The sequence below is a fragment of the Citrus clementina genome, unplaced genomic scaffold (genome assembly GCF_000493195.1).
Source record: "Citrus clementina cultivar Clemenules unplaced genomic scaffold, Citrus_clementina_v1.0 scaffold_9, whole genome shotgun sequence".
Classification (NCBI taxonomy): domain Eukaryota; kingdom Viridiplantae; phylum Streptophyta; class Magnoliopsida; order Sapindales; family Rutaceae; genus Citrus; species Citrus x clementina.
This window is the reverse complement of record NW_006261964.1, coordinates 31,206,062-31,232,373: the sequence shown is the minus strand read 5'-3', so window position 1 is coordinate 31,232,373 and position 26,312 is coordinate 31,206,062. Positions and strand designations below refer to the sequence as shown.

Here is a 26,312-nt window from a genome sequence, read left to right as displayed (position 1 = left end):
CCTCTGTTTGTTCTGGGCCGGCGAAGAGTCCACAGATAAAAGCATGTGCTTTGTGTTTTGTGGCACTAAGGACTACCATCAAATAATTAGCCAATTTAATATTTGTTATATATCTAACTCCGTCTGTTTCAGTTTCACCCAAATACTATTAGTTTCTAAGTGGTTGATTTCTATTGCATATTGGTTCTTGGAGTAGTTGTGATATATTAAACTACGTACAATTCTCATTATATACTCTTAGTAATTATACTACTTAACTTTTGCACTTTCTCAAGAAGAAGAAGAAACTATTAAGATGGAGGGTTACCGGAAAAAGAAGAGCCGATTCGAAAAAGCAGCTTCTTTCTTAGGCCTGGGATTCAGAAAGGTAGTCTCTTAGCCTAGTCTTGCGACTAATAAGAGTAGTTTCTTATCTTGACGTTCGAATTTGGTCTTTCCGAAAGTGGATAAGTGTATGCTGCTTGGTGGCATCATGGATAAAAAAATCTCGCTTGTTGGGGGAGCTCTTATTCCGGCATACTATGCTCTGTTTTGCATGCAGTCACTTTTTTATTTCGTTTTTAGGCAAAACGAATTCCTTGGCAATCTTTTACTGAGTTTCGCCGACCAATCCTTAGTCCACGAAAAATTGGACTTCCAAATCTCGTACTTCTGTCGTCAAACGTCGCTGTTACTTCAGTTGAATCACTATCGCATTGAAGAGTATGAAGATGAATTCGATCCAATAATGATAAAGCTTCTAGCATTTCATATGTTAACGAAGGGACTCGATGTTATTTTAAAAAAACAGTACACATTGGCTGCGCAATATGGCGTCACAGACTTAGTTGGATTACTCTGCATTTTGCCTGTTGCCGACTTGAAAACTGTGTTGAAGCAGATTCTTACGGAGCCCTGGTACTTCTTGCTTTGGCTAGGAAAGTTTTTTGACAGTTGGGTACCAGGTGAGCTTATTTGTTTTTTTTTTAAATTAATTTTAGGGTTCGTTTTTATTAAGTTTGCTTTTCTTTTCTTTTTTTTCCATTTTACTGAATTGAAATTTTGTTTACTTTTTTTTTTTCCCTTCAATTAGGGACGTGGAAGGAGGGGCTACCTGTCGCTGATGAAGTAAAAAATACTACTGTTTCTGGGCCTGAAAGTTCTATTTCTAAGGACAGTGACACACAAGATTCTCGGAAGAAGCAAGACCATGGGGATGAAAGTCTTTCGGGTGATACCAAACAAGACGATAGGGATCAAAGCCGTCCTGATGATACCATTGGTTATGCGGGTGTCCAGAAGGGATGTTATTTTCTTAATGTCGAACTCGTTAGGGTGAAGAAAGCTCTGGAAGGTATCCAGAAGAAAGACAAGCATTATGGGGATGATGGTACCAGGAAGAGAAATTCATCTTTAAAAATTAGCTGAAGAATTTTTGCATGAACGGTAAAGACAACGAATATGGCTCAATAAAAATGTTCATACTTCAAATCAATCTGGTTTGTGTACCGTGATTACCGTCAGCATCTTCTATAGTGATCATCGAACACTAAATCTTCATCCTATTCTTAATAAATGAATTGGACATTAGGCCATTTTTTTACGAATGTTTATGCCAATCTGTCAATGATATGATCCAGAAGAAAACCGCACATTAGTATTTCGACACATTTCGAACTTCTTCCGGACATTAGTATTTCGATACATTTCGAACTTCTTCCAGAAATTTTTGTACTGGCCTCACCTATTGCCTCTTTCTCATCTCTTGCAACTATCAACCAGGAGCTAATGCTTCGCTTCTTATTCCAGATGCTGGTTGCATGCATGTCTCTATCGGCCAAGTGTGCTAATATTTCAAGCCAAGAATCTAATCTATGTTTTTTTGTTTTAGTTTGGCCGAAGATGAAGATGCTCATTTTTCAATCCTCACTCCTTGTGAATATTTTCTGACCCTTAAAGTTGCCATTTATTTATCTTGTCAAGCTTAGATTATCTATAACTATACAACGAGGCAAAGTTTCCCATCAAAAAATGTTGTTATGTGTCACCATAATTGTAAAATCTTAGTGGCAATTTCTCCTCAGAGGCTGAGGTAGCGTTTATCGCTTTTTTTTTTTTTAAGTGCTAAAATTCTTGTAAACTTAAATATCTGAATCAAAATAATATATTTCTAAAATTTATAGATAAAATTTGTTACGTCCTTTAATTAAATTTGTACTCTTTTACATCTAAATAATAAATAACTATATGTAACTGAACTTTCTGGAGCCCCCTGTCCAACTAATATATCTGGTGGACGAAGGATTGGGATCAACATTTTTATTCTTGAAGGCTATTTGCAAAAAAAAAAAATTATAATAACAATGACGGAAGAAGCTTTTTTGAAAGTTACTGAAGCTGAAGGTTGAAATCTGGGCCTAATTAGATTTTGAATACCAACGGTTGGCTAGATATATATACTATTTTTCCAAATGTATTACATGAAATTAACTTTTTCCAATATTAAATATACACATTAAAATGTGCACAAAATATTTTGGAGGATTCATCTGCAGAGGATATACATTGCGAGCTCAAGATAAAAAGCGCCACAAATCCTTGAATTAATAACATGTGTCGGTGTCACAAGTGATCGCCAATAAGAACTCGTCTCATTAAATTTACAAAAGTCGACCATTGGTAAATGGACCATTATTTTAATAATTTATTTTAATTTAAAGATAAAATAAACATAATAATAAAATCTATTTTAATTTCGAGTTGTTCAATTAAAATAAATAATATATTTTAATTTTATTTTTTTTATTTTTCAGTCCGATTTCATACTATTTTTATTATGGTCCGATTACCCATTGGTAAATGGACCATTAATCTGATATCGGTCATAGCATAATCGTAATCATCATCATCATCATCATCATCGTGGCAGACTGCGGCAGAGAAAGCGGAGTGAGAAAGAGAGGCAGAGAAATGGAATTCCAGAAGATCAAGGTGGCCAATCCCATCGTTGAAATGGACGGTCAGTCGGGCAGACTTTTCACTTCAATATTGATTCTCACTCTCATTCATCCTTCAATTCTTGTTAAATTATATTTATTGATCAACAGAATGAATTTTATATTGTAACGAATGAATGAATGAATGCAGGTGATGAAATGACTCGAGTTATTTGGAAACTCATCAAGGATAAGGTGATTGATTCTGTTACTGTTACTGTTACTTTCCGTGTTTAATCTGTAAAGGGCATCAGTCATTTCTTCATTCTCGTCTCAGCTAATTAATCCGTTTCTGGAGTTGGATATCAAGTACTTTGACCTTGGCCTTCCCAACCGTGATGCCACCGACGATCAAGTTACCATTCAAAGCGCTCAAGCTACTCTCAAGTACCTCTTTTTCTCTATGTTTCTGATCATAATCCTAATCATGTGGCCGCTGTTGTATTGTCCTTGTAAATTGTAATTGAGAGTATTTATAAACTTTAACCTGTTTTGCTGCTACGCCTTTGCCATTAGTTTATTTATATCACTTCCTTCACTCTTTTGTGTGTTCAGTTTTCTACTTTTGCTCTTGTTATTTTAGGTATAACGTAGCTATTAAGTGTGCAACTATCACTCCAGGTAACAACCTCTTGTATACTGCAAAATTTACAAACTCTCTCTTTTTTTTTTTTTTTTGATTATATGAACTAGTTTGCTTTTTTTCCCCACTTTTTTTTCTTTCATCCTACTTCTATCATTGACAATAGCTGCTTTAATTTTGTCTGGTCTCTGACAGATGAAGTGCGGGTTAAGGAATTTAACTTGAAAAGAATGTGGAAGAGTCCTAATGGAACAATTCGCAACATTCTAAATGGTCAGTAAACCTCCTGTGATGATCCTTTTTGTTGCCTGCTGTGCTGTGACCCTTCCCTTTCTTCCAGGCACAGTTTTTAGAGAACCGATTATCTGTAAAAACATCCCCAGGCTGGTCTCAGGTTTGAATGATTTCTTTATATTCTTGTTCATTGTTACTATGGTGGAGGAAAACTTTACTGAAAAGCAATATCAACTGTTGTTCTTTTCAGGTTGGACTAAGCCAATCTGCATTGGGAGGCATGCTTTTGGTGATCAGTATCGAGCAACTGATGCTGTTATACAAGGGCCCGGGAAACTTAAGTTAGTCTTTGGTAATATTCCTATGTCCAGTAAAGAGCTTCTTTTTAATATATATTGGTTTTCTGTCAAAAGAGACTTTCGTAAAATATCGCTCACAAACCTGAATTTTCCTCTTTTTTTCTTTCGTTAACTTCTCCAGTGCTTGCATATCTTATTTTATCTTATTTAGGCAATTGCCATGTTTGCAGTTCCAGATGGACTTAATCAGAAGACAGAGTGGGAGGTCTACAGTTTCACTGGTGCTGGAGGCGTGGCTTTATCCATGTATAACACTGATGAGGTAGAGATTAGGAAAATATTGTGTTCATTTTACTTGGTGACCAATTGCCAAGCTGCTAGAATCTGATTATTGTCACCCTGCTTCTTTATGGGAAAACAGTCTATCTGTTCTTTTGCTGAGGCTTCAATGAACACTGCTTATCAGAAGAAGTGGCCACTCTATCTTAGCACAAAAAACACCATTCTTAAAAATTATGATGGAAGGTATGTATACATCTAGCTGGTCTAGCCTTTTACTTTCACAATGTCTTCTTTTTCCTTTCTTTTAAGACCACTAAGGTCCCTCATATGATTTGTTGTCTTGGTTGGAGAGAACATTTATAGTGCATGAACTCTGAGGAGCTGCTCACTAAGCTGTTGTACATCTTTTTCTTGCTTTAACCATGTGAAAACTATATTTCTTTTTTCAAGATCACGAATTGACACTTTCTTCTCACGTTTCTGAAGATTCAAGGATATATTTCAGGAAGTCTACGAAGCTCAATGGAAATCCAAGTTCGAGGCAGCAGGGATATGGTGAGATACATTGCCAAAGAATGGTGGTTGATTGTGCAGTTTTAGTGATTTGTCAGTGACTTATCTAGGTCAATTTTAGGTATGAACATCGTCTAATTGATGATATGGTTGCTTATGCTCTAAAGAGTGAAGGAGGTTATGTATGGGCATGCAAAAATTATGATGGGGATGTGCAGAGTGACTTCTTAGCCCAAGGTTTGTGGCAGTTTGTGATTTTGACCAGTGTAAATTTCTTTGACAATGTAATTCTTGTTTTATCTTCCATGAGCAGTGAATTGAAAAAGTAGATTTTTCTGGGAGGATTTTGAAAACATTTGTCTCTGTTGATGCAGGATTTGGATCTCTGGGGCTGATGACATCAGTATTGGTATAACTTGTCTTGTTGAAATTTTTTGGCAATTGCAATTTCTATAATTTTTGTCCTTTATTATTTTCACCTCGGATTATAGTAGAAGAAAGTTTCCAGGTGTGCCCAGATGGGAAGACGATCGAAGCCGAAGCTGCCCATGGTACAGTTACCCGCCATTACCGGGTTCATCAGAAAGGAGGTGAAACCAGTACAAACAGCATAGCATCAATCTTTGCTTGGTCACAAGGTCTTGCACACAGGTATAGATTTGATGTTGCTTTACCTAATAATTAGTGCTTGCGTCTTTGCTTAAATTTGTAAACAGAAAATAAAAGTATAGAAGATCCAAGTGAGTTGCAACCCAAAATTTTGATATAGTAGATGAAACTCCATTGTCATAACACATTTTCAGGGCAAAGTTGGATGGTAATCCCAGGCTATTGGATTTTACTGAGAAACTGGAAGCAGCCTGCATTGCCACAGTTGAATCAGGGAAGATGACTAAGGATCTTGCACTTCTTATTCATGGACCTCAGTAAGTACTTTAAAAGGCATTACTTTTAAAAGTTCTGTTTTCTCTTTGGATTTTATTTTGTAAAGCATTTCACGCTTTCTGTAGGGTTGCTAGGCCTCAATATCTGAACACTGAGGAGTTTATTGATGCTGTAACTGAGACCCTGAAAGAGAGAATGTCTATCAAAGCGAAGTTGTAAAGTCCTGGCCTCTTACATGGCTTTATGCTTGGACATTTCGTTGGTTCAACACAAGTACGGTATTAATTTTGTAAAGAGTTGTGTTTTCTGTTCTATATTTCCTCTATTTCCTTCTTTTTATTTATTGGCTCTTTTCTGTTGCTTTGTTGAAATAAGGTAGTGTTGGGGTGGTGGCAGCAAAATGAGAAGTTTGAAAATGATCTATAAATAAATGAGAAATAACTGAATGCAGTGTCCGGTGTTACTGTCAGTTTGCTTTGTAGTTGGTTTCTAATCCTACAACAAAGACGTCATTGATGAGTGATTGATAGGTTCTTGCAGTTAGCAACTTTTAAGTCTGGGAAGTTTGATGCGTGTTTTCAGTGCATTAAGGCTATGTGTTCAATAGAATATGACTGTCAATTAGAGGCTATATTGTTAGAGTTATTGATGAGTGATTGATAGATTCTTGTCCTCTTGAATATGTAAAAGAGAACCAATATGTCGACAATGATAGTGGAACAAGGTGTTGATTGTTTCTGCTATTCCTTGATTTCTAATGACTTTTTACTTGTCTCCTTTCAATATAAGGAAGTTTGAAAAATTGAAGCTAATATCAGATATAATGTCTGTCTAATCATCATTGCAGGTCTGAATAAGAGAGTAACTGGTGGACCGATTATTGCTGATATTGGAATGTCAATAAAAGAGAGAATGAACAAGAATTAGTAACTGGATGAGTTTTGGTTATACAACAACCCTTTCATGGAACAAGAATTAAAATGTTTTGGGTCTAAGGAGAAAACATTTTAATCTTTATCTTATAATGTGAGAACGATCGCTGTTGTATTTTCTGTAGTGTAGACCATGAAGATTTCTATGCTCAGCCAGGGATGTTTTTATAGTTGTGCTCAGATCAATACAAGATAATGTGTTTGTGCTTAGTGAAATTATGAAGCTATGGTGCTTTGACATTGCACCAAGATCATTATACGAGTAGTTTTGCTGCCCCTTTTACCGGCAGCTGTGTATACGCTCAGCGAGAGATCGAATGATTTTCTTGGATTACTGAGAAACAGAGTTGTAAGATCACAAAGCTTGACTGAACAACTCTAGCTATGGATAGCATTTTGGTCCAACCAAAAACGTTTGTGGATGGGACGAGGGCATGCTCACCTTTTATACAAACCCTGATGAAATTAAGAAAGAAGGGAGAGGTAAGATTAACACCACTTCAGCTATAATGTCAGCGAAATATACTGATAACATCTCAATAAAACTTTTAATTTAATTCTTCAAATATTTTTATTTACTTACATAATAAATAAAAGAGTAAAAAAATAAAATCATATTTCAAAAGATTCTTTAAATAAAAATAAATTTATATTATTTTAATCAAAATTTTTATTTTATCAAATAATAATAATTACAATATTTTTCTTAAAATATAATGAGATAAAAAATAATATAATAATAAATTAAAAGTTTCAAAATGTTTTTTAAATAAAATTTTTTAAATGAGATGATATTTATCGTTTTTCAATATTGAAAAGAGAGAGGAACAATCTTATTTAAAAATTTTATTGAAAAATTTTTTAAAATTTTTTTCGTCAATGTTACTCTTTGCATGAATAATAAAATTTCATTATTTTTAATTTTGTGATGATCTAACAAAAGGAAATTTCAATATCTCACAACGTCTGTTGTGCTAATTTCCAAAGGAAATTATATTTATAAAATAAAAATAAATAATATATAGTAAATATAATTTTTAAATAATAATTTTAATAAAATTAAATATATATATATATATAATAAAATTTTCAATATATCAATATAAAACTAAATTAATTTTACTTTTAAACTACAATAACAATTAATATTTATCAAATATTTTGTTGTGCGCGGAATGCGGAATCAAGCGCACCAAATAATTATAGAAAAATAAAAAACACAAAAATTACATGGTTCGGCAATTAAACATACATCCACAGAGGTAAAAAAGAATAATTGTTTATTTAACAATTAATAAAATACAATATTTGAGTAACGAATCTCATTTTCCAGAAATCCAAATATATCCAGTATTCTCACATTCTGCAGAAAATATAAATTCCCCAAACCTCTCACTTCTCTCAAAAGCTTAGAAACTTATAAGCTTAACAATTTTAAAATGATTTCAAATGAATAAAATCCTTAACTATTTATAAAAAAAATAAATTATTTTACAAAAAATAAAATAATTAAAAATATATTATTTATAATTATAATTATTTTTTAAATTCATCCCCTTTGTCAATTCTTTCTTTTCGGCTACAAAATCAATTTTGATTTTGCTTCTCTACAATTATTGGTGCAACCAACAATTTGTTGACTTTAACATATTTAACACCGTACCATTTCTTACCTCAATTTCAATCTGAGCCAGTGACGACGAAAGGAATATATATGTAGTCAGAGACCGACGAATAAGCATATGGAGAATAGCCAGACAAAGGGGACTAACACAGACAGAGAAGAGAAACAGACCACTTAAAACTCAAGAAATCAAATTTCAATCGAACATAGCTAAATAAGCAATAAGCAAAGGCCAATCTCTGTCTTCAATTTTCAGTTGGGCTGTTGTTTGTTAAAATAATCAGTGAAACTGAATACGGATAATATGCTAGTGCAGTGCTGTACCTCTCTGAATTCATGTGCTCTATCGTCGCAAAGGGCCTTCCTCAGCCACAATCACAATCTTGATCGTTTTAGAAACCACCCAAGTAGAAGAACTTGTAAATTCACCTGTCTCCTCCACGTGGGATTTGAGGATATTGCTCAAGTTGTTCATAACAAGGTAGGTAAAGATTTTGATTCACCTTTCTTCTCCAAGTTGGGTTTGAGGATATTGTTCTAGTAGTTTCAATGTATTCTTTTTTTTACTCTTCAATGGACATGCAATTTCTTTTTTTTCTTTTTTCTTTTTTTTTGGTTTTTTCTCTTCTGGGTATGTGGAGTATAGCCATGACATTGTGTATTATGTATTATTATTCAATCAAAAAAAAAAATCGAAGGTGTTGATAGCAGCAGGGGTGTCAGCGGCAATAGGGCAACTTTCAAAGCCAGTCACAGGCTCTCTTCTTTATGGTAAAGATTTTGATTTAAAGGCTGCATTTCAGGCTGGTGGTTTCCCTTCTACCCATTCCTCTGTATGTCTCCTCTCTTTGCATTAAAATACTCATTATTATTATTATTTTCCCTTTCATCTGATTTACCTTTTAACTCTTGTTACTGCTTGGTATATAGTGTGTCGTGGCTGCTGCAACAGGCCTTGCCCTTGAAAGGTTATTGCATTGTTCCTTGTTTCTGCTATTCGGACTAACAATTTGCAAGTTTTGTTAATTTTGGGCCAGAAAGCTTGTCCTCTTATCTTTGTTTTCATGGATTGCAGGGGTTTCTCAGATTCGTTTTTTGGCTTAACAGTGGTCTATGCTGGCCTTGTCATGTATGATGCTCAGGTATGCTTGTTGGTGAATTTTTATTCGTATAAATGAATACAATGGAATGATTTTCTTCTCGATGATGTTGCTTAGAGAAAGAAGCCTCTTAATTACAATGACTATGCAGCCATGTATCATCTGATCTTGACCAAATATTCTGAACTGTTAAAGATGGGTATTTAGCAATACTAAGATAATGGACAGACACAAGTAGAGAATTTTAAAGTAGTTGATCCTTTATGAGGCTTAAAAAGGAGCTTCTGATGCTTATATCTTAGTGCTGCCTCTTGTTCGTTTCTTCAAGCTTGTTTCAGTTTAGTTGGATCAGACTCTCATATAGCTCGTTCATTGTTGAATTTCATTTGATTGAGTTTAGCTCTGTAGTTTGTTCATCACCAGGCACATTCAACAACTGTCAATATCAATTTTCTCTCGTACAATATATGTTCATTCCTTCATGTTGATAACTTAAAGATGTCTAATCTAAAGGACCAAGAATTCCCTACACTCACATTATAAAGTACCTCGAAGGACTTAAGCTTGAGCTACCAAACGCTGGATTGTGAATGATATTGAAAAAAACTGACTTTTCTTTATCTAAGCAGAAGCTTATCTATTGGGAACTTTTCCAGTCACTGACTAGTTTTTCTCTAATGAATTTGCAATGGAGAAAATCCTATAGCTTGACTGTATTCTTGTTAAAGACGGATACCAGGTTTGAGGATCATGGTTATGAGTGTATGAATTAAGAGAGATGAAAGCAAAGAACTCTGGGCCTTTGTTCCTACTTCCTTCTAGAGCTGAAAAATAGGCTACTTGCTTTTTATTTTCCGAATTGGAGTTATTGATGACAATTACCTTTTGCATAGTGACCCTCGAAAGCAGGTGAGTCTTCTCTACAAAGATTGCGTGCACAGAACACCTACTGTTCTTTTTCATTCCTTAAATTTTCTTGTGGGTGCGTTGCTTGGAAGTTCATCAGGCAGAATCGTAACCCCAATTAAATGGTCAATTCTGGTTATTCGCCCATGCTGGTTTGAGAGCACTCTGCTTATACATACAATAATTTTGACTTGTGCTGGTGTAGCATTGAATGACATCTCAAAAGTTCTCTGTCGAGAATTTGAAGTGCTGGTCGTATCACATCAAGACTAATTTATTCTTCAACATGCATCTAGCTGCATTAATGGAGATCTTTAGGATTTTCATATGTAGATTAATTGTATAATACGGTTATGACTGCAAACTTCAATCTAAGAGTGGCTTCCAACTTTTGCAGGGGGTGAGAAGGGAAGTAGGAGTTCATGCAAAAGCACTAAACAGGCACCTAGCTAAGGCACAAGTTAACTCAACGGTCTCCAAGGACAGAGATAATTTGATTGATGGCCAAGAAGGAGCACCATCCACATCAAATATGGAGTGCTTAGGTTCTCTGTTGGCTAATGAAACAAAATCTTATGCATCAAACTCAACAAATGCTTCCCCTCTATTATTAAGATCCAGTAAGAAGACAAGGCAAACTGAAGAGATGGTATTGCCTTTTGGATTAGCAGATGACGTCCAAGAAGGATCAGAAAAAAAGGTGGATAATTCGATTATGTTCAAAGAATCAATTGGACACACTGAGGTTGAAGTCGTAGCTGGTGCTTTATTAGGATTCCTTGTTAGCCTGGCTGTGTCTGCAATAATGTGAGATCATGCAATTAATTTTTATATTTAGATTTTCTGTTCACTATTGCTGTATGTTAATATATATCTAGGTATTCAATGTGGTTCACTTTTGTAGTTCAGTATGACTTGACTGCATATGTCCCATTTTTGTCAGGTTATACGTCAAAATAGCCATATTTCACTTGCAAATCACTTGTTTATCATTTTGAATTCTATAGGAAGTTATCATTTAAATTATTGTTGGTTACTTCTTGTATCAGTTTATAGGTTACTTTGCACTCGCAGAATATTTGTACGTCAATCCCTTGCAAGTGACTTTTGGCTTTTAGTTAACTTTTATATCAATTTGATTCTCACTTATACGACGCTTGCATCACAAGTATTTAACTGATAAAAATGAGAGGAGAAGTGGAATAGTGGATTGGGGCTAAGTAATTATGTGGCATGGATCACAAGTGTCAATACTAGTTGTGTTATGTGAACGCCACGAAGATTCACTTACAGAAACGTGTCCTAGCTTGGGATCAATATCAAATTTCTTTGTCGATTATAAAAGGAGATAAGAGTCAATCTGTTATGGCAGACGTAGAAGAAATAATTAAGCAGAAGATAAATAAGAAGAAGAATGTCAGGGGCACAAGGAGCACAGCCACCGGGTTCAAGGACGGCAACAACATACGAGTCAGTGCCACAAGACCATAACCCAAGGACCGACCTCCATTCCAGGGAAGACGAGCGTGGCATTCAGATTGATAAACTCCAGGACAAGGTTGAAGATGCTGCTGGCAGAGGAGGTCCTGTTTTCGGTGCTGCCGCCACTGGAATAGATGATAACAATCAGCAGCAGCAGCAGAAGAAGAAGCCCGACTTAGGTGTCACTGGCACTGGCTAGCCAGCTCTACTCTCGCTCTTTCTCTATACATACAGAATCAACGGCTCTGACTGCAATGAGCATCAATCTTCGAAGTTTGCAATAAGTAATCTTATGTATGTAGTGTTTCATTTGTTTCATGTATGCATGTATAATGGTCAAGTATATGAGAGCAGTTTTTTATTATTATGAAACCAAAACCTTCCCCAACAAGTCAGTACCACTACAACAGATGCTCATTCATAGAGCGCTTTGCCAGTATATCAAGAGAAATAACATAGTGATTGTACAATCATAGTTTCCTGAGCACGGCTTTCAGATGTGGACGAAGACTAGTCAGGTGGTTGGTAGCCATTTGAACCACATAACGCAGTTCACCATTAACCAGCTCAAAAACTCTGCTTACCTCTCGCACCTGAATGAGTTCAAGTGAAAATAGGAAATTGAATTAAAGTTAAGAAATATCCATAGCAGAAAAAAAATACTCTTTCAAGTCAACAGATGAACACCACAGGAATTTAGATAATGATCTATGCCAAAACTAGTCCTAATTGCTAAGACTTCTATCAGATGGTAGCCAAATAGAGAGAGAACCCCCGGCCGAACAAAATACAAATCTCTTCAATATGAACTGTGGTAATGGCACGGGGCAGTTCATTATATCCACATTGAAGTATTGAAATCAGATTGCCCAAATACATTCAGTTCTATAATGCGGTCATAAGAAATAGCTCAATTCTCCACAACATCTTTACAGACCATGCTATGGTGCAAGACATGGGATATATGTGGAGCATAATATCACTCCATTTCAAGAAATTTGGCCCAAAAAAAAAAAAAAATCAAAAGATGTTGAACCAGGACGCTTATCAAAGCAATAGATCTCACTGTGGACCAAAGACCAACCGGTTCATATGCTCATGCTACCAGGGGCTAGTTATACATAAGCTGCTAAACGCAACCACCGTATCTTCTCTTACGGAAATCAATCAAAGAAAGGTAAAACTCTTTGCAATCAGTTTCTTAATTTGTACAAAATAGAAACCTCTGTGCCTCAATTCAAGATTCAGCCGATAAAGCAGCCAATCATTTTCTAATTACTATTTATTAGCACAATGTCAGTGATGCAATTGCTCGAGAAACATGGAACATAAGTGGTTGACGATCCCTTAATCAGTATGAAGGTGAGGACCGAGGGGTAGTATATGTGTTACACATTTAGAATGGTCGGATATTTCTTTTTTCTAGGCTATGAACGTTTTCTAGTCACTCCAAATGATTTTAAAAAATTAATAGCTAATTTTAGTATTTAGTAAATTTTTTGAAAAATTAATTTTAGAAAATCACTCTATTCTTTAGTAGATTTTTAAAAAACAAAGAAGAAATACCTTTTGGAAAACTGACTTTAAGAATTAATTTTATACTTAGTACAATTTAATATATCCTTACTAATATTGTAAAAATTCAAAAACATCATTATTCAACTATGAAATAAAATCATCAACTCATTATAGTGAGATAACAAAATAAAATTAATAAAATAATTCTTTAGTTATCAATTATAGCATATACACAATAAAAACTATTATACATATACATATTTATAAATGTACAAAAAAAAATTTTCATTACTTTATTCATAATAAGATTTACTAAATACATATGAATAATTTTAAAACCTACAACGTTAAATGCAACTGATTCTCTTCAGAGTTGTTTATTTCTACAACATAATTAATAACAATTATTTTAAAAATTATAGCATTACAAAACTGACCCCCATAAATATTATTGTCACAATAACATGTACTATCATCTACTAATAAGATTAGACATATTACAGGTCAGTAAAGTAGCTAATACAGAAATAACAAAATTACCTTGGAAGCATTTCCCACAAGTTCACTCTGAAGCTTGATTACTTTCTCTTCTGCATTATATGTTCCTTTCTGGAGAGGATATCAATAAGAGATAATGAAAGAACTTTCAAAGTGTAAATAATTTAGTAATTTGCAAATCAACCAGAAATAGGCTGAAGTGCTCTCTCTATATACTATAGTGCTCCATAACATTATTGGGAATATAATATCCATATGAGTATGGTACTGAATTATATGTAACTAACTGAAAACTAACCTGAACTTCAACAAGGCCAGTGCTTTGAGCAATGACAACTTCAATGGAACCATCAGGGTTGGGCCTCCAGTAGCCACTCTCAGCATGCATAGGCTCTCCTGAACCCAGTTTCCAAGTCTTCTGGGTATATGCTATCACTGGCTTGCCACCAGAATGTGTGAAATTGAGCTCTTCTCCATAATCGAAGGCATTGATGGTAGGGTACCCACCCGAGCCTTGGCCTCTCCATGTTCCCAGCAAGTAGGATATTGGTGCTATTGCTGGGTGTACTGGAACTCCACCACCACTCTCCATTTCCCCAATTTCACACTTCGATTCATTTTCCTCTTCTCGCCGTTCTAATAAACCAATGCTTTTGCCTCGGCCTGCCGGCGTTTACCCATATTTTTTTAATGTTTCGGTAGTAAAAGTACATTTGCATCCCTATTGTTTTACTCTAATGTAAAACGACACCCCAACATTTTCCTAAAGATAAGCACACGTATCCGTTCTAGTTTAGACTGCCGGCATGCCATCATTTCTATTTTCTATTTTAAAAAGGTTGAGTGAATAAAGTTCAAATCAAATCTTTAACGCAAATCCCTTTAAAATTGGAACTGAAATAGTTAATTAAATAAAATTATTTAAAAACTACTTAACTAGACCTTTGCCTTATGTTTAGAGTTGATAAAAAAGTTTGAATTAGGCCCGTGGAGTTCAAGCTCAGCCGGCATGAATTAGGCTTAACTATAGGCCGAAAATATAAAGTTCGCATACATTGAACTCTAGATAAAGGCTTAGGAAAAAAAAAAAAAAAACTCGAGTTTTTTAATTTATAAATAAAAATATTATTAAATTAAAAAACTCAAAATATTATATTAATATGTTTTTTATATTAGTATTTATGATTTATTATGTTGTATTACTAATATTTTGTGTATTAAATTATTATTTTATTATGTATTGAATAATTATTTTTAATTTAATTTTTTTTACTTTATTAAAAATTTATTTTAAAATTAATGAAGACCCAAGCCCGACCTTATAATTTTTTGATGGATTTAAAAAAAATGTGAGCATATTCTCAATAACTTAGACTTGGACCTGAGTTTGAAAAAAAATCCAGCCCAAACTCTTGATTTACCAACTCTAATTGTATTAAGTTGTAAGTATGGTATACAAATTTGGACCATGTGTCATCCTTGTGCAAGAGCCATGCCTAATCCTTAAATGTATGTTCACAATTTTAACGGATGTCTCCGAAGAGACGACTGTCCGACATTAATTAGTTTTAGGTATAAGTTAGCAGTGTATATTTATGCATCTACTCCGCAAGGAAGAGTAAGAGTGACATCACTATAAAACCTTAGCAAATGAGTTTAAATTACCTATTTGTTTTCATAAATAGGTAATTTAAAAAAAAATTGAAGAAAATTAAATGAATCCCCCGAATCCTTCATGGTAGGAAAATTAAAACATTCTTAGCCATGTGAACCAAATATTTTAAAATTCAGTCGTAATGGTTTAATCAGAAATTGGCTTCAATGACCAACGTATTCCAGCATTATTTGAGAATCTATTATTGAGTATTTTAAAAATTAAAGGGAATGAATCAGGATGATGTGGTTAATTACTACAGATTAGAGAATGGTGAATCCAGTCAAAGCTTTATATATATATTTACAAGGAGAATTAAACGCTAATCCACTTAAACATCCGTTTTTGTAGCTAAGACCAATTTTACTTCCTTTCGAATTATTTCTTTCAATCCAATATCATCATTATTTTTATTAATTATTTTTTTCACTTTGTTATTTGTAGTGTTCTCCTGCTTTAATTTGTTACAAGCGTATAAATTATCGAACTCTTTTTTTTTTTTTTTTTCTCTATCTTTTGTTCCATAAATTTCTCACAATCTTGAAGAAAACCCACACGTCCTCCAATATTTGTTGATCATGATTATGGATTGCATGGTTGGTGGTACAGACAACCACCAACTCATGATTTCCATTATCCTCATTGCATTTCATTTCATTTCCCTCCTATGATCTATCCTCTAACCACCTTTTTCGTTCCTTTTTATTAATCCATTCATTCCAAAAAGAGAGTTATCGATCAAAAGGTTGTCATCACCGGAGCCTAGCATTTTCTTTTAGCAATATTTCTGAATTCTCTGGTTTGTACGTTCTGAAATCTCTTTCGAATAGGGTCACTCTTTTCTTTTTCTTTGTATTATATCAGCAATATTACCTTCACATGCCAATGCCAATGCCAATGCCAATGGCAATGCAGACCATGATCGAATGTATATGGTTATCATTGTCAACGTTTCTTTTGTGCTTTGCATGCGATGCCTTCATGTATTGTTCCCCATGTAAAATACACTTACTAGAATAGAATAGATTACGAATTTGCTAGCTATATATTAATCAGAATCCGAGTCAACGTCAAAACCTGGATGTATGTATATCTCATTGATTGAACATTCCAATTTTGACGCCAAATGAGTATCACTTTGCACCTGACGTGCACCCCACAATCCACTACCAATTATAATTCAATATCATTGGCAATGGCGCACGTATATGATTTGTGATGAGCTTTTGTTCATCAATTCAAGGCGATGATCTGTTTTGTTTGAATAATTAGTTCGTAAAACGATCATAATATAATTGCACTTATACATATATTATATATAGGGTTGCCTGCGCGCGCGCGCTGAATGCAAAGGTATGCCTGCTATGAATTGTATGCGTTTGAGAGTTGCCATATCATTTGAAAGACTAACAATCAATGTATCAAATTATGTACTTGGCTTTTTGCGTCCAAACTGAATGTATATTTTTTGTCTGCAACTATGATTAGGAAAATCTGTTGAGGGGTGTAAATATATTGCCCCATTAATATTAATGTCATCAAGGCCAAACAAGACGCTCGACTCATCTGAGGTAATTATTTCTCCTTTCGTTATTTTGCTGTTTACATGTATTAATATGTATTCCTGTACTTTTTCATTTCACAGAAAATTGATGTTGAAGCTTGATGTGTTCATTGTGTTGTCTATGGATGCAGTGGAGCCAGGAAACGGCTGGAGAAGAACCTGCAAATTACGGACAACAGAAGAAGACGGCCCATTTGACCTATAATTTACAGTATGACCACCCAAAGAGCAAGAAGGCGGATTGGAATTGGAAAGCAAAGTTTACTGCTGAATCAGCAGCTCCTGGTTCACCTAGAGCATATGAAAATGCATCTACAATTCCAAAGATTACTGAAAATGTAGTATGCAATCCTCATTTTGATCCCAGAAAGATGGATCCTCTAACCAAGCCTCGGACCAATTCAATCACTAACCAACGCCCACTTCCAAGCCAAAAGAAGCCACCAAATTCCGAACCGTCGACAGTTACAATGCCGGGGGATATAAAGCATGCAAATTCTCTGACTAACCATGGCCATGGAAGTAGCAATTGCAGCAGTCGTAGTGACAGCTTGGAGAGCTCAAGTGCACCTGTTAAGCCACATACGGGCGGTGATGTACGATGGGATGCCATTAATATGATCAGTTTGAGAGGTCCTCCAATTGGCCTCAGCAATTTTCGTCTTCTCAAGCGTCTTGGCTATGGAGATATTGGCAGCGTCTATCTGGTTGAACTCAGAGGAACTAACACATACTTTGCTATGAAAGTCATGGACAAAGCATCTCTTGCCAGTAGAAATAAGTTATTGCGAGCGCAGACTGAAAGGGAAATTCTTGGACTTCTGGACCATCCATTCTTGCCCACTTTATACTCTTACTTTGAGACTGATAAGTTCTATTGCTTGGTCATGGAATTTTGCAGTGGAGGCAATCTCCATTCACTTCGACAGAAGCAACCAAATAAGTACTTTACAGAGGATGCTGCAAGGTTAGTTACTAAACAAGTACTATTGCTGGTGTTTTAAATCGACCATGATTTCATTTTTCAAGTAGCACTGGTTTAACTTAGCAGCATATTAAAACTTAGTTGGTAACCTGTTAATGAATCGAGACAAATGAGATCTAAATCGAGAACAAGACAAACCCTTCCTCTTAGAACAGTTAGAGCTCAATGACAGAATACACTTGGAAACCATAGGAAAATTATTCTACAGGATTAGGATCTACAGATTGAGATGCTAGAGAGGTACTTATGTTTTATATTATGCTCGAGTTCCTATCACATTTTCTGTCATTTTATTAAGTGTCTCAATTCTTTACCTTGAGGGGCCTTTAATTGAGATTAGAGGTCTTTTTATGTACCGATACTGGGCATGACACGGCCTTCCTTACCATGCATGCTCTTTACATGAGATCGACGTTGTCAATTCATATCCCTATGTTTCTGGCTGAGTGCCAGGACTTTGTGTTTTTAAACCTTCTATCACCTTTTCTTTTTCATCCTTTAGTAACTCTGTTGGATTGTTTCTTGTTCTCTCGATGAACTGAGTACATCTAAAGGAGTTTATGTTGCTTAAATTTGGTTGCATTATTGCAATTCTAACAACAAGACAATCTAAGTATTTGCAGTGACATTTGCTATTTCCATGGTTTAAATTGAATAGTTTTTTCATTCATCCCCTTGAATATACCCCGGCGATTATCTTGACGGTATCATTGCCTGTGGATAACGGCTCCTCCCTCTGTGGAAAGGTAGACGCATATGTTAGTTGACCAATGTTGCTCAAATCATTATAGAATGGTTGAAAATACTTGAACTATCATGTTCAATGTTTGCTCTTAAAGCCTTTTTCTTTCATGATTTGGCAAATCACAATAGATTCTTCCCTTTAGATCAACTCTTAAAGCTATTGTGATAAATTCCGCTTTCAAATGATTGCTGTTCTTACTCAAAACATTTTGAAAATGAAATTAGCAAATGAATACCTTATTTCTTCACTGCCCCATCCTTTAACAGGTTTTTCGCATCCGAGGTGCTGTTAGCACTTGAATATCTACACATGCTAGGCATTGTGTATAGAGATTTAAAGCCAGAGAATGTGCTAGTAAGAGATGAGGGTCACATCATGCTTTCGGACTTTGACTTGTCGCTTCGATGCTCTGTCAGTCCCACGCTAGTCAAGTCTTCATCTGTAAGTGTAAACAATGGTAGTGGTGGTGGTGGAGGCATTCTAAATGATGAATATGCAGTACATGGATGTATGCAGCCATCAACTTTTTTCCCACGCATTTTGCCTTCAAAAAAGAATCGCAAATCTAAATCAGATTTTGGCCCCTGTGTTGGAGGTGCACTTCCAGAATTGATGGCAGAACCTACAAATGTAAGATCAATGTCCTTTGTCGGGACCCATGAATATTTGGCTCCAGAGATCATTCGAGGAGAGGGTCACGGTAGTGCAGTAGATTGGTGGACATTTGGGATTTTCTTATATGAACTGTTACATGGAACTACTCCGTTCAAAGGACAAGGAAATCGCGCAACACTTTTCAATGTAGTAGGCCAACCACTGAGATTTCCGGAAACTCCTCAGGTCAGCTTTGTGGCTCGTGATCTTATAAGAGGACTATTAGTGAAAGAACCCCACAAGAGAATTGCTTACAAAAGAGGTGCTACTGAAATTAAACAGCATCCATTTTTCGAGGGAGTGAACTGGGCATTAGTACGAAGCGCATTGCCTCCCCACATACCTGAACCTGTAGACTTTTCAGTTTTTGCTGGCAAAGACCAAGCCTCTGCTGCTGCAGAAAAGAAGGTAGTAGCGGCAGCAGAAGCTGCAGTCGACCACAAAAATGGTGATAGTCCTAAAGATTCTTACGTAGAATTCGAGTACTTTTAGTAATAAAACTCTCTCCTACATGGACGACAATGCTGCATCTTTAGGGAAGCATTTATATTTGTACAAAGAACAAAACAAAAAATAAAATGAAAAAAAAGAATCTTAATAAGATAAATATGTGTTGAAGGCTGATCAACATTTCCTTTCACCAGAGTTTCATCTGTTCATTTTCTAAGTGAGAAGGAATAAATTTTGTATGTGTAGGGTTGGGAATTCCTGTTCTTCCAAATTTCTTATTTGTCAATTCTCATAGCGTTTAGGCATGACCATTATATGATATTACCACATTTTATCTGTAATATTCGTGGTGACAAAAAGAATAATTCACAAGATCCTTTGCACTTGTTCTCATGCTATCGACAGCTGCAGTATTTTTCTCTTGCTAATGGATATTGTTGGACAATATATTTTCAGAAAACCAAATCCATAGAAGAATAATTAGATCAGAATATTCTGCAAAAAGGAAATTATCATCTCAAAAAGAGATTGATATCAGATTGTCTGTTTCCCAGACATGACCCTCATGCCTTTTTTTTTTTTGGGGGGGGGGGGGGGGGGGGTGGGGCATACTTCTTCCCTGTAAAGGCACTGAAAGAAAAATTATTGATCCTATCCCTTCACGAGTGAATCTGATCATGGGACCGTGGTATGTCTTTCTTGTCAAGGCACGGCAAATTCATGATGTACATTAAAGGTTGATTATACAAGTATATTGTATATTGTTTTGTGTGTAGTCTAACGCAAAGCCACTTTATAGCTTGCCAAATTGAAATGTCAGATGAGACATTTCCTTGCCTTCACTCAACTTGCTTAGCTTATTTTATGAAGCTTTCATATTAAGTGCAAGGGACATACAGAAGGATCTGTTGAGTGCAAGTGCAAGACATAGTTTTTTCCAAAAATGTACACTTTCAACGGAACCATCCAAAGATTTTAATGGGCGATCATCAAAGACAGAATGGGATAGAAGTTGTCATTTCTAAATGGAGTGTGTAAAATTACGCGGAAAGAATAGGTCAAATTTCCAGGTAACAAGGCAGAATTTCAGCTACTAACTCTCAAGATCACATCCGATCCAATCATTTCTAGCTGTATTCAATTCCTTCACTTGAAAATTCCACATCGACCTAAACGGTGATTTTATAAATCTTACCACCATTCAATCAACTTCTTTGTCAACAAATCCATGTCTCCAAGTTTGCATAAAATTAATCATATACAGCTCATTCAAATTGAGGACATGTATATTTGGCTTTGACTTTCAACTAATTGTATACTTTATTTTCCTCTTGCTACAGGAACCAAATACTTTCCAAGTTTATTTATATAATAATTGCTCAATGAATGTTGTCAGTCTTTTTTCTTTTTAATTGTTATTTGGCAAAAGTCTCTATAAATATTCCATCCATATAAAAAGTCAATACACCGTTTAAAAGAAATGACTATAAAATGCAGAAAACATTTTGCTTACTGGTTGCCACCACATGGATCCTTGCAAATACATCCCATGTCACATGAGATTGAACTTCTAGCACACTCAAATCTGATCATTTGTTGGAATACTTAATTTATTCTTTCAATATTGAATGTCATTTCTTCAAAACATCCCTAATAAGAGATATTGCGAATTTTATTTAAATAGATGCTTTTGCTGAGATTGTGTCAGTGTGAATCTGAAAAGTCATTCTTCTGTTTCTGGCTGCCAACTCGGTTCTCCGCTCGTATGATATCTTGTGAAGAAGAATAAATCAATAGCTTTCATTTTTCATATTAATTCATGGTTACTTTGACTCTGCATGCAAATATATTTGTATATTGAATAACTGTTAGTTAAGTTAAAAAAAAAAAAAATGCAGCGAATAAGAAAACGCATAGCCAATCACATGATAAGATTAAGGATATGCACAAAATCATTGTGTATGATGCACTTAAGATCCCATCATTTGCTCAATATGTACTCAAGTGTGAGTTTCAGTAACTCCAGTTTTAAAGATCTAAGTACGTACGTGAATCTTTATGAATACTAGTCTCAAGCTTTCTTGTTAGACATATAAATGTGTTTATAGGATTCATTATTTACATATCATATAAAGTGACTGGATTAGATTGATATAGAGACAAAATTGGGGTTGTCAATGACTCAATGTCATGTTCAAGAGAGGTGGCAAAGGTCCCAATAAGTAACCATGTCCCTGTAAATTCGGCATATAGTATTATAATTGCTCACCAAATTTTGTATGGTGTCATTATTTAATTAAACCTTATCAATCCATGAATATATTTATGTTACACACAGAGAGACAGAGACAGAGAGAGAGAGGTTGCAATCATAGATTAAACAAAATCAAAATATAAAGAGACAAATCAAGAATACAAAATAGGCTATAATATTAACAGTACATACACAAGGGCAATGGGTTACGTATACATAAAATGTATGAAAAGCAGAGAAAGATGGAAACAAGACGCGGGTTAAGAGTGGCCGCAATTACATCAGTACTTGGTACTTACACGTTATTGTTGCACACTCAAAGACATGTTGCCTGCCCTGCCCCGCCCCGCCCCGCCCCAAGACCCAAAATAAATGCGCCTCCCATTCTATATGGTCTGTATACATTTTTTTCCCTTCTTTTTTAACGAGTACATGTATGTCCCCAACTGCTAAAGCTAAAACCTCTAACTATTTTCTTTGATATCTCTTCTTTTCATTTCCTTAATTTCTCTCCTTCTTTCTTTCTTCATTGTTGTTGACTTCTTGTTGTCCTACAACCTCGATCGATTTCAACTTGAACTTGCACTTGATCAATCATCGTGATGATGTTAAAGGGGAGGAGGCCTATATTCCTGGTCTTGGTGATTTTATTTTCCAATATAATTCATTTTTCAAGCATGGTGATGGTTGTGGCAGTAAGGATGGAGTTGATTCACCGGCATTCACCTAAGCTCAATAATATGCCTATGATGAGTGAAGTTGAGCGGATGAAAGAGCTTCTCCACAATGATATTATTCGTCAAAACAAACGCCGGGGGCGGCGACTAAGACAAACTAATAATAATAATAATAATGGTGCGAGTGGTAGTGCGATTGAAATGCCATTGCAGGCGGGCAGAGATTACGGAACAGGGATGTACTTCGTGGAGATTAAAGTTGGAACTCCATCACAAAAGCTTAGGTTGATTGTGGATACGGGAAGTGAGTTCAGTTGGATTAGTTGCAGATACCATTGTGGTCCTAGTTGTACCAAGAAAGGGACAATAGCCGGCAGTCGAAGACGGGTGTTTAAGGCTGATCTTTCCTCTTCATTCAAAACAATCCCTTGTTCTTCTGATATGTGCAAGTCTGAGTTCGCAAGACTCTTCTCTCTCACTTTTTGCCCCACTCCCACGAGCCCCTGTGCCTATGATTACAGGTTTGTCTGTATGCATCTAGTTTTCTCTTTAGTTTGATTCCAAGAAGAAAAGGATCCAATGTGTTTTGTCTGAGTAGCAGGTAGGCGGAGTTAATTAATTAAGTCATTAATTAAAGCGAACTCATAATAATATCACGAGTTGAGTAGAAATATGTATGATTTGTAGGTATGAATTGGTGTCGATTAAATGAGCTTGAGCCCTCCTGTGTCCTGTCTCCTCTCCTCTGTCAATGCAAATTACTATCTAGTGCACAGTACAAGTAGTATCTGGCTGAATCTCGAGTAAAAAATATAAAGTTAAGAGAGAACTGTTATGTACTGTTCCAGATAGAACAGAGGAGTTAGTTGGGGCCATTGTATTGTTACGTTGTCATCAAGTGGACTGGCGTGGCCCCTTGTGATAACATAACTACTTTAATTATCACTTGTCGCACATGAATGAGAGGAGACATGATTTTATCAATTGTTTCTTTCTCTGTGAATCCTCAGCCTCAATTGTAGTTTTGCCTTTAGATGAGCTGGAATAATTAAGATCATCCGATCGAAACCTGCTGCTAGGTCTCAGCCATAGATAGATGCCAATGCTGCTGCTGCTTCTGCTTAAGGAACCCCATACACATATTGCTTTGCTCTTCATTAATTAAAAGATTTAAATGCTGGTTATGTTAGTAGGTAAAGCTTCACATGACCCACAATTTTTTCTTCTCTTTCTTCTTATTGCTGTTGTTGTATGTGACTGCAACATTAATGCATGCGTGCCCCATCTAACAATAGGGAAAAAAAATGCGTAATGTTTGAAAATACTGTAAATGAAACAGGTACGCAGACGGGTCAGCTGCAAAAGGCATATTCGGGAAAGAGAGAGTAACTATAGGCCTTGAAAATGGTGGGAAGACAAGAATAGAAGAAGTGGTGATGGGGTGCAGTGACACAATCCAGGGCCAGATCTTTGCAGAAGCTGATGGAGTACTGGGATTATCCTATGACAAGTACTCTTTTGCTCAAAAAGTCACTAACGGTAGTACTTTCGCAAGAGGCAAGTTCGCTTATTGTCTTGTTGATCACTTAAGCCACAAGAATGTCTCAAATTATCTCATATTCGGTGAAGAATCAAAGCGAATGCGAATGCGAATGCGATACACCTTGCTTGGTTTGATCGGCCCAGATTATGGAGTAAGTGTAAAAGGCATCTCCATTGGCGGCGTAATGTTAAATATCCCAAGTCAAGTTTGGGATTTCAACAGAGGAGGTGGCACTGCTTTTGATTCAGGCACAACTCTCACCTTTCTAGCGGAGCCGGCATACAAGCCTGTCGTGGCTGCACTGGAAATGTCCTTGTCTAGATATCAAAGATTGAAGAGAGATGCACCGTTTGAGTACTGCTTCAATTCCACGGGATTTGATGAATCCTCTGTGCCCAAGTTGGTTTTCCATTTCGCTGATGGGGCTAGATTTGAGCCACACACAAAGAGTTACATCATTCGTGTTGCTCATGGAATTAGGTGTCTTGGATTTGTCTCGGCCACTTGGCCTGGTGCCTCTGCTATCGGCAACATTATGCAACAGAATTATTTCTGGGAATTCGACCTTCTCAAGGATAGATTGGGGTTTGCTCCCTCCACTTGTGCCACCTGATCGATCGATTTTATTCAGATGAATAAACTTGCTCTACTGTTATTATTCTTTCTAATCTTCATATTTATAAATATCTTTTTTTTTTGGGTTAACACCACATTCTCATAATTAAATTGAAATGTTAGTGAACAATTATGAACATCATGTGATTTTGTAATCAACCTGCCTATTGTGAACCCATGTACGGCATCTTCGGATAAGCTTAAATTTAGGCAAAATGTGTCAAATTTAAGAATGTAATATGACATCTTGTAGTAGACAAAACTTGTTGCTATGCTACTATTTTCACAGAATTTGATAGCTAGAGCTCGAAAGATTGTTTGAAATATTATTGCCTTCTTTTTTAAGGAAACTTATCAAATTTTAATCGTACTAAGCAGTTAATTTGAAGTCTTTTTTTTATTCATTAGTTTGAAGTTTTTTTCTTCCTTCTTTTTTGTTTATTTTTTTTTTCATTTTTAGGATTTAAGAGGGAAAATCCATAATTTCATATTATCAGTCAATGTGTTTTTTTTTTTTTTATGAACTTGAGTTTTTGTAAATTTTTTTTTTAATTAAATCATCTAGTATTCGAAGACTACATTGAGTCCCGACTAATTCAAATTCGATATGGATAAGACTACTAAGGCGGCAGAACTTTTCCAACACTTATTTAATGTAGTTATCTTTTCAAATCTCGAATTGAGAATTTTAATTAAGATAAAATAATCTCTTATCTACGTGCTTGTTGGTTTATGAATCATGTTTATCTTCTCGCTTTCACTTCTATCATAATTATATACATATATTTGGTTGATAATTGACAATTGAAAAGATGGGATGAATCTTCAATAAACAACTTTAATTGGGTTGATAAGTTTATATATGATTATGAATGCTGTTTAGTCACGTCATGGTGTGTTGTATAAAAGTGACTTAATTAGTTCTTCAATAATTAATTATACACATAATAATCAGAAACTTATTTAGTGAATGGGACAGTTTACTCGTGATCGGATCATGACTTACGTCCATAAATCTCTCTCTCTCTCTCTCTCTCTATATATATATATATATATATCTAACCTTCAAATTAAAATGAACATAATAATATATACAAATCTAATCCGCTAAACTCAATCAACGTGCATGACACCATTTGTGACGCGCACGGCCACAATGCACTATTCAGGAACCCAATAATGCAGGCCAGGCCATGAATGGTCTGGTCGATCATCGATAATACAAATGATGATTGGTTTATGTTGAAATCTTCTATTTTCTCAAAATTGATCCTTTTTTCCATCTCTTCAAATTTGTGTCCGTTCTCACAATTCAAGATATAGAATGTTAACTACTGTAA

The 26,312-nt window shown here is 35.4% G+C and overlaps 6 protein-coding genes and 1 non-coding gene across 12 annotated transcripts; 5 read left to right on the top strand and 2 right to left on the bottom strand.

Moving 5' to 3' along the window:
* The first annotated feature begins 2,774 nt into the window (after window positions 1-2,774).
* On the top strand, window positions 2,775-6,855 carry LOC18031748 (isocitrate dehydrogenase [NADP]). Of its 3 annotated transcripts, none has more exons than XM_006422259.2 (16): window positions 2,775-2,998; window positions 3,127-3,170; window positions 3,253-3,362; window positions 3,559-3,596; window positions 3,754-3,831; window positions 3,899-3,952; window positions 4,043-4,144; window positions 4,322-4,413; window positions 4,513-4,616; window positions 4,860-4,928; window positions 5,008-5,123; window positions 5,261-5,295; window positions 5,395-5,537; window positions 5,690-5,812; window positions 5,897-6,044; window positions 6,619-6,855. In XM_006422259.2, the coding sequence occupies exons 1-15, from the start codon at window positions 2,950-2,952 to the stop codon at window positions 5,988-5,990; spliced, it is 1,251 nt and encodes a 416-aa protein (XP_006422322.1). In that variant the 5' UTR covers window positions 2,775-2,949; the 3' UTR covers window positions 5,991-6,044; window positions 6,619-6,855. The 3 variants fall into 3 exon arrangements, with proteins under 3 accessions (XP_006422322.1, XP_024039976.1, XP_024039973.1); XM_024184208.1 differs by lacking the exon at window positions 6,619-6,855 and adding an exon at window positions 6,151-6,555; XM_024184205.1 differs by lacking the exon at window positions 6,619-6,855 and adding an exon at window positions 6,147-6,555.
* A 1,480-nt stretch (window positions 6,856-8,335) lies between these two features.
* LOC18033001 lies at window positions 8,336-11,787 on the top strand. Of its 2 annotated transcripts, none has more exons than XM_024184215.1 (6): window positions 8,336-8,808; window positions 9,026-9,160; window positions 9,258-9,295; window positions 9,403-9,469; window positions 10,731-11,140; window positions 11,706-11,787. In XM_024184215.1, the coding sequence occupies exons 1-6, from the start codon at window positions 8,632-8,634 to the stop codon at window positions 11,722-11,724; spliced, it is 846 nt and encodes a 281-aa protein (XP_024039983.1). In that variant the 5' UTR covers window positions 8,336-8,631; the 3' UTR covers window positions 11,725-11,787. The 2 variants fall into 2 exon arrangements, with proteins under 2 accessions (XP_024039983.1, XP_024039985.1); XM_024184217.1 differs by lacking the exon at window positions 11,706-11,787 and adding an exon at window positions 11,383-11,482.
* On the top strand, window positions 11,734-12,056 carry LOC18033154. Its single transcript, XM_006422256.2, has one exon. It carries the CDS (start codon window positions 11,748-11,750, stop codon window positions 12,012-12,014), a length of 267 nt encoding a protein of 88 aa, XP_006422319.1. The 5' UTR covers window positions 11,734-11,747; the 3' UTR covers window positions 12,015-12,056.
* An 89-nt stretch (window positions 12,057-12,145) lies between these two features.
* On the bottom strand, window positions 12,146-14,466 carry LOC18032782 (UPF0678 fatty acid-binding protein-like protein At1g79260). The gene is made up of 3 exons (XM_006422257.2): window positions 14,130-14,466; window positions 13,874-13,942; window positions 12,146-12,408 (listed from the first exon to the last, which is right to left on the bottom strand). The coding sequence occupies exons 1-3, from the start codon at window positions 14,421-14,423 to the stop codon at window positions 12,286-12,288; spliced, it is 486 nt and encodes a 161-aa protein (XP_006422320.1). The 5' UTR covers window positions 14,424-14,466; the 3' UTR covers window positions 12,146-12,285.
* An 807-nt stretch (window positions 14,467-15,273) lies between these two features.
* LOC112095543 lies at window positions 15,274-15,377 on the bottom strand. The gene has a single exon (XR_002903920.1). It is a non-coding gene; the product is annotated as a U6 spliceosomal RNA (small nuclear RNA).
* Window positions 15,378-16,032: 655 nt separating this feature from the next.
* LOC18033152 (serine/threonine-protein kinase RHS3) lies at window positions 16,033-19,968 on the top strand. Of its 3 annotated transcripts, none has more exons than XM_024184198.1 (4): window positions 16,033-16,230; window positions 16,974-17,056; window positions 17,181-18,016; window positions 19,046-19,968. In XM_024184198.1, exons 2-4 carry the CDS (start codon window positions 17,018-17,020, stop codon window positions 19,923-19,925), a joined length of 1,755 nt encoding a protein of 584 aa, XP_024039966.1. In that variant the 5' UTR covers window positions 16,033-16,230; window positions 16,974-17,017; the 3' UTR covers window positions 19,926-19,968. The 3 variants fall into 3 exon arrangements, with proteins under 3 accessions (XP_024039966.1, XP_024039961.1, XP_006422318.2); XM_024184193.1 differs by having other exon boundaries at window positions 16,033-16,284; XM_006422255.2 differs by having other exon boundaries at window positions 16,033-16,288.
* Window positions 19,969-22,559: 2,591 nt separating this feature from the next.
* Window positions 22,560-25,036, top strand: LOC18032712 (aspartic proteinase NANA, chloroplast). The gene is made up of 2 exons (XM_006422254.2): window positions 22,560-23,335; window positions 24,154-25,036. Exons 1-2 carry the CDS (start codon window positions 22,740-22,742, stop codon window positions 24,968-24,970), a joined length of 1,413 nt encoding a protein of 470 aa, XP_006422317.1. The 5' UTR covers window positions 22,560-22,739; the 3' UTR covers window positions 24,971-25,036.
* The last annotated feature ends 1,276 nt before the right edge of the window (window positions 25,037-26,312 follow it).

Excerpts from the sequence above, each read along its gene's own strand:
- LOC18033154 (XM_006422256.2), top strand. The coding sequence starts at position 11,748 with ATGTCAGGGGCACAAGGAGCACAGCCACCGGGTTCAAGGACGGCAACA.
- LOC18033001 (XM_024184215.1), top strand. The coding sequence starts at position 8,632 with ATGCTAGTGCAGTGCTGTACCTCTCTGAATTCATGTGCTCTATCGTCG. Across the intron at positions 9,161-9,257 it reads TCCCTTCTACCCATTCCTCT|TGTGTCGTGGCTGCTGCAAC; the intron begins GTATGTCTCCTC and ends CTTGGTATATAG. Across the intron at positions 9,296-9,402 it reads ACAGGCCTTGCCCTTGAAAG|GGGTTTCTCAGATTCGTTTT; the intron begins GTTATTGCATTG and ends CATGGATTGCAG.
- LOC18031748 (XM_006422259.2), top strand. The coding sequence starts at position 2,950 with ATGGAATTCCAGAAGATCAAGGTGGCCAATCCCATCGTTGAAATGGAC. Across the intron at positions 3,953-4,042 it reads CATCCCCAGGCTGGTCTCAG|GTTGGACTAAGCCAATCTGC; the intron begins GTTTGAATGATT and ends TGTTCTTTTCAG. Across the intron at positions 4,617-4,859 it reads CTTAAAAATTATGATGGAAG|ATTCAAGGATATATTTCAGG; the intron begins GTATGTATACAT and ends ACGTTTCTGAAG.
- LOC18033152 (XM_024184198.1), top strand. The coding sequence starts at position 17,018 with ATGTCATCAAGGCCAAACAAGACGCTCGACTCATCTGAG. Across the intron at positions 17,057-17,180 it reads AGACGCTCGACTCATCTGAG|TGGAGCCAGGAAACGGCTGG; the intron begins GTAATTATTTCT and ends CTATGGATGCAG. Across the intron at positions 18,017-19,045 it reads TTTACAGAGGATGCTGCAAG|GTTTTTCGCATCCGAGGTGC; the intron begins GTTAGTTACTAA and ends ATCCTTTAACAG.
- LOC18032782 (XM_006422257.2), bottom strand. The coding sequence starts at position 14,423 with ATGGAGAGTGGTGGTGGAGTTCCAGTACACCCAGCAATAGCACCAATA. Across the intron at positions 13,943-14,129 it reads CTGGCCTTGTTGAAGTTCAG|AAAGGAACATATAATGCAGA; the intron begins GTTAGTTTTCAG and ends TATCCTCTCCAG. Across the intron at positions 12,409-13,873 it reads TTGTGGGAAATGCTTCCAAG|GTGCGAGAGGTAAGCAGAGT; the intron begins GTAATTTTGTTA and ends GAACTCATTCAG.
- LOC18032712 (XM_006422254.2), top strand. The coding sequence starts at position 22,740 with ATGATGTTAAAGGGGAGGAGGCCTATATTCCTGGTCTTGGTGATTTTA. Across the intron at positions 23,336-24,153 it reads CCCTGTGCCTATGATTACAG|GTACGCAGACGGGTCAGCTG; the intron begins GTTTGTCTGTAT and ends TAAATGAAACAG.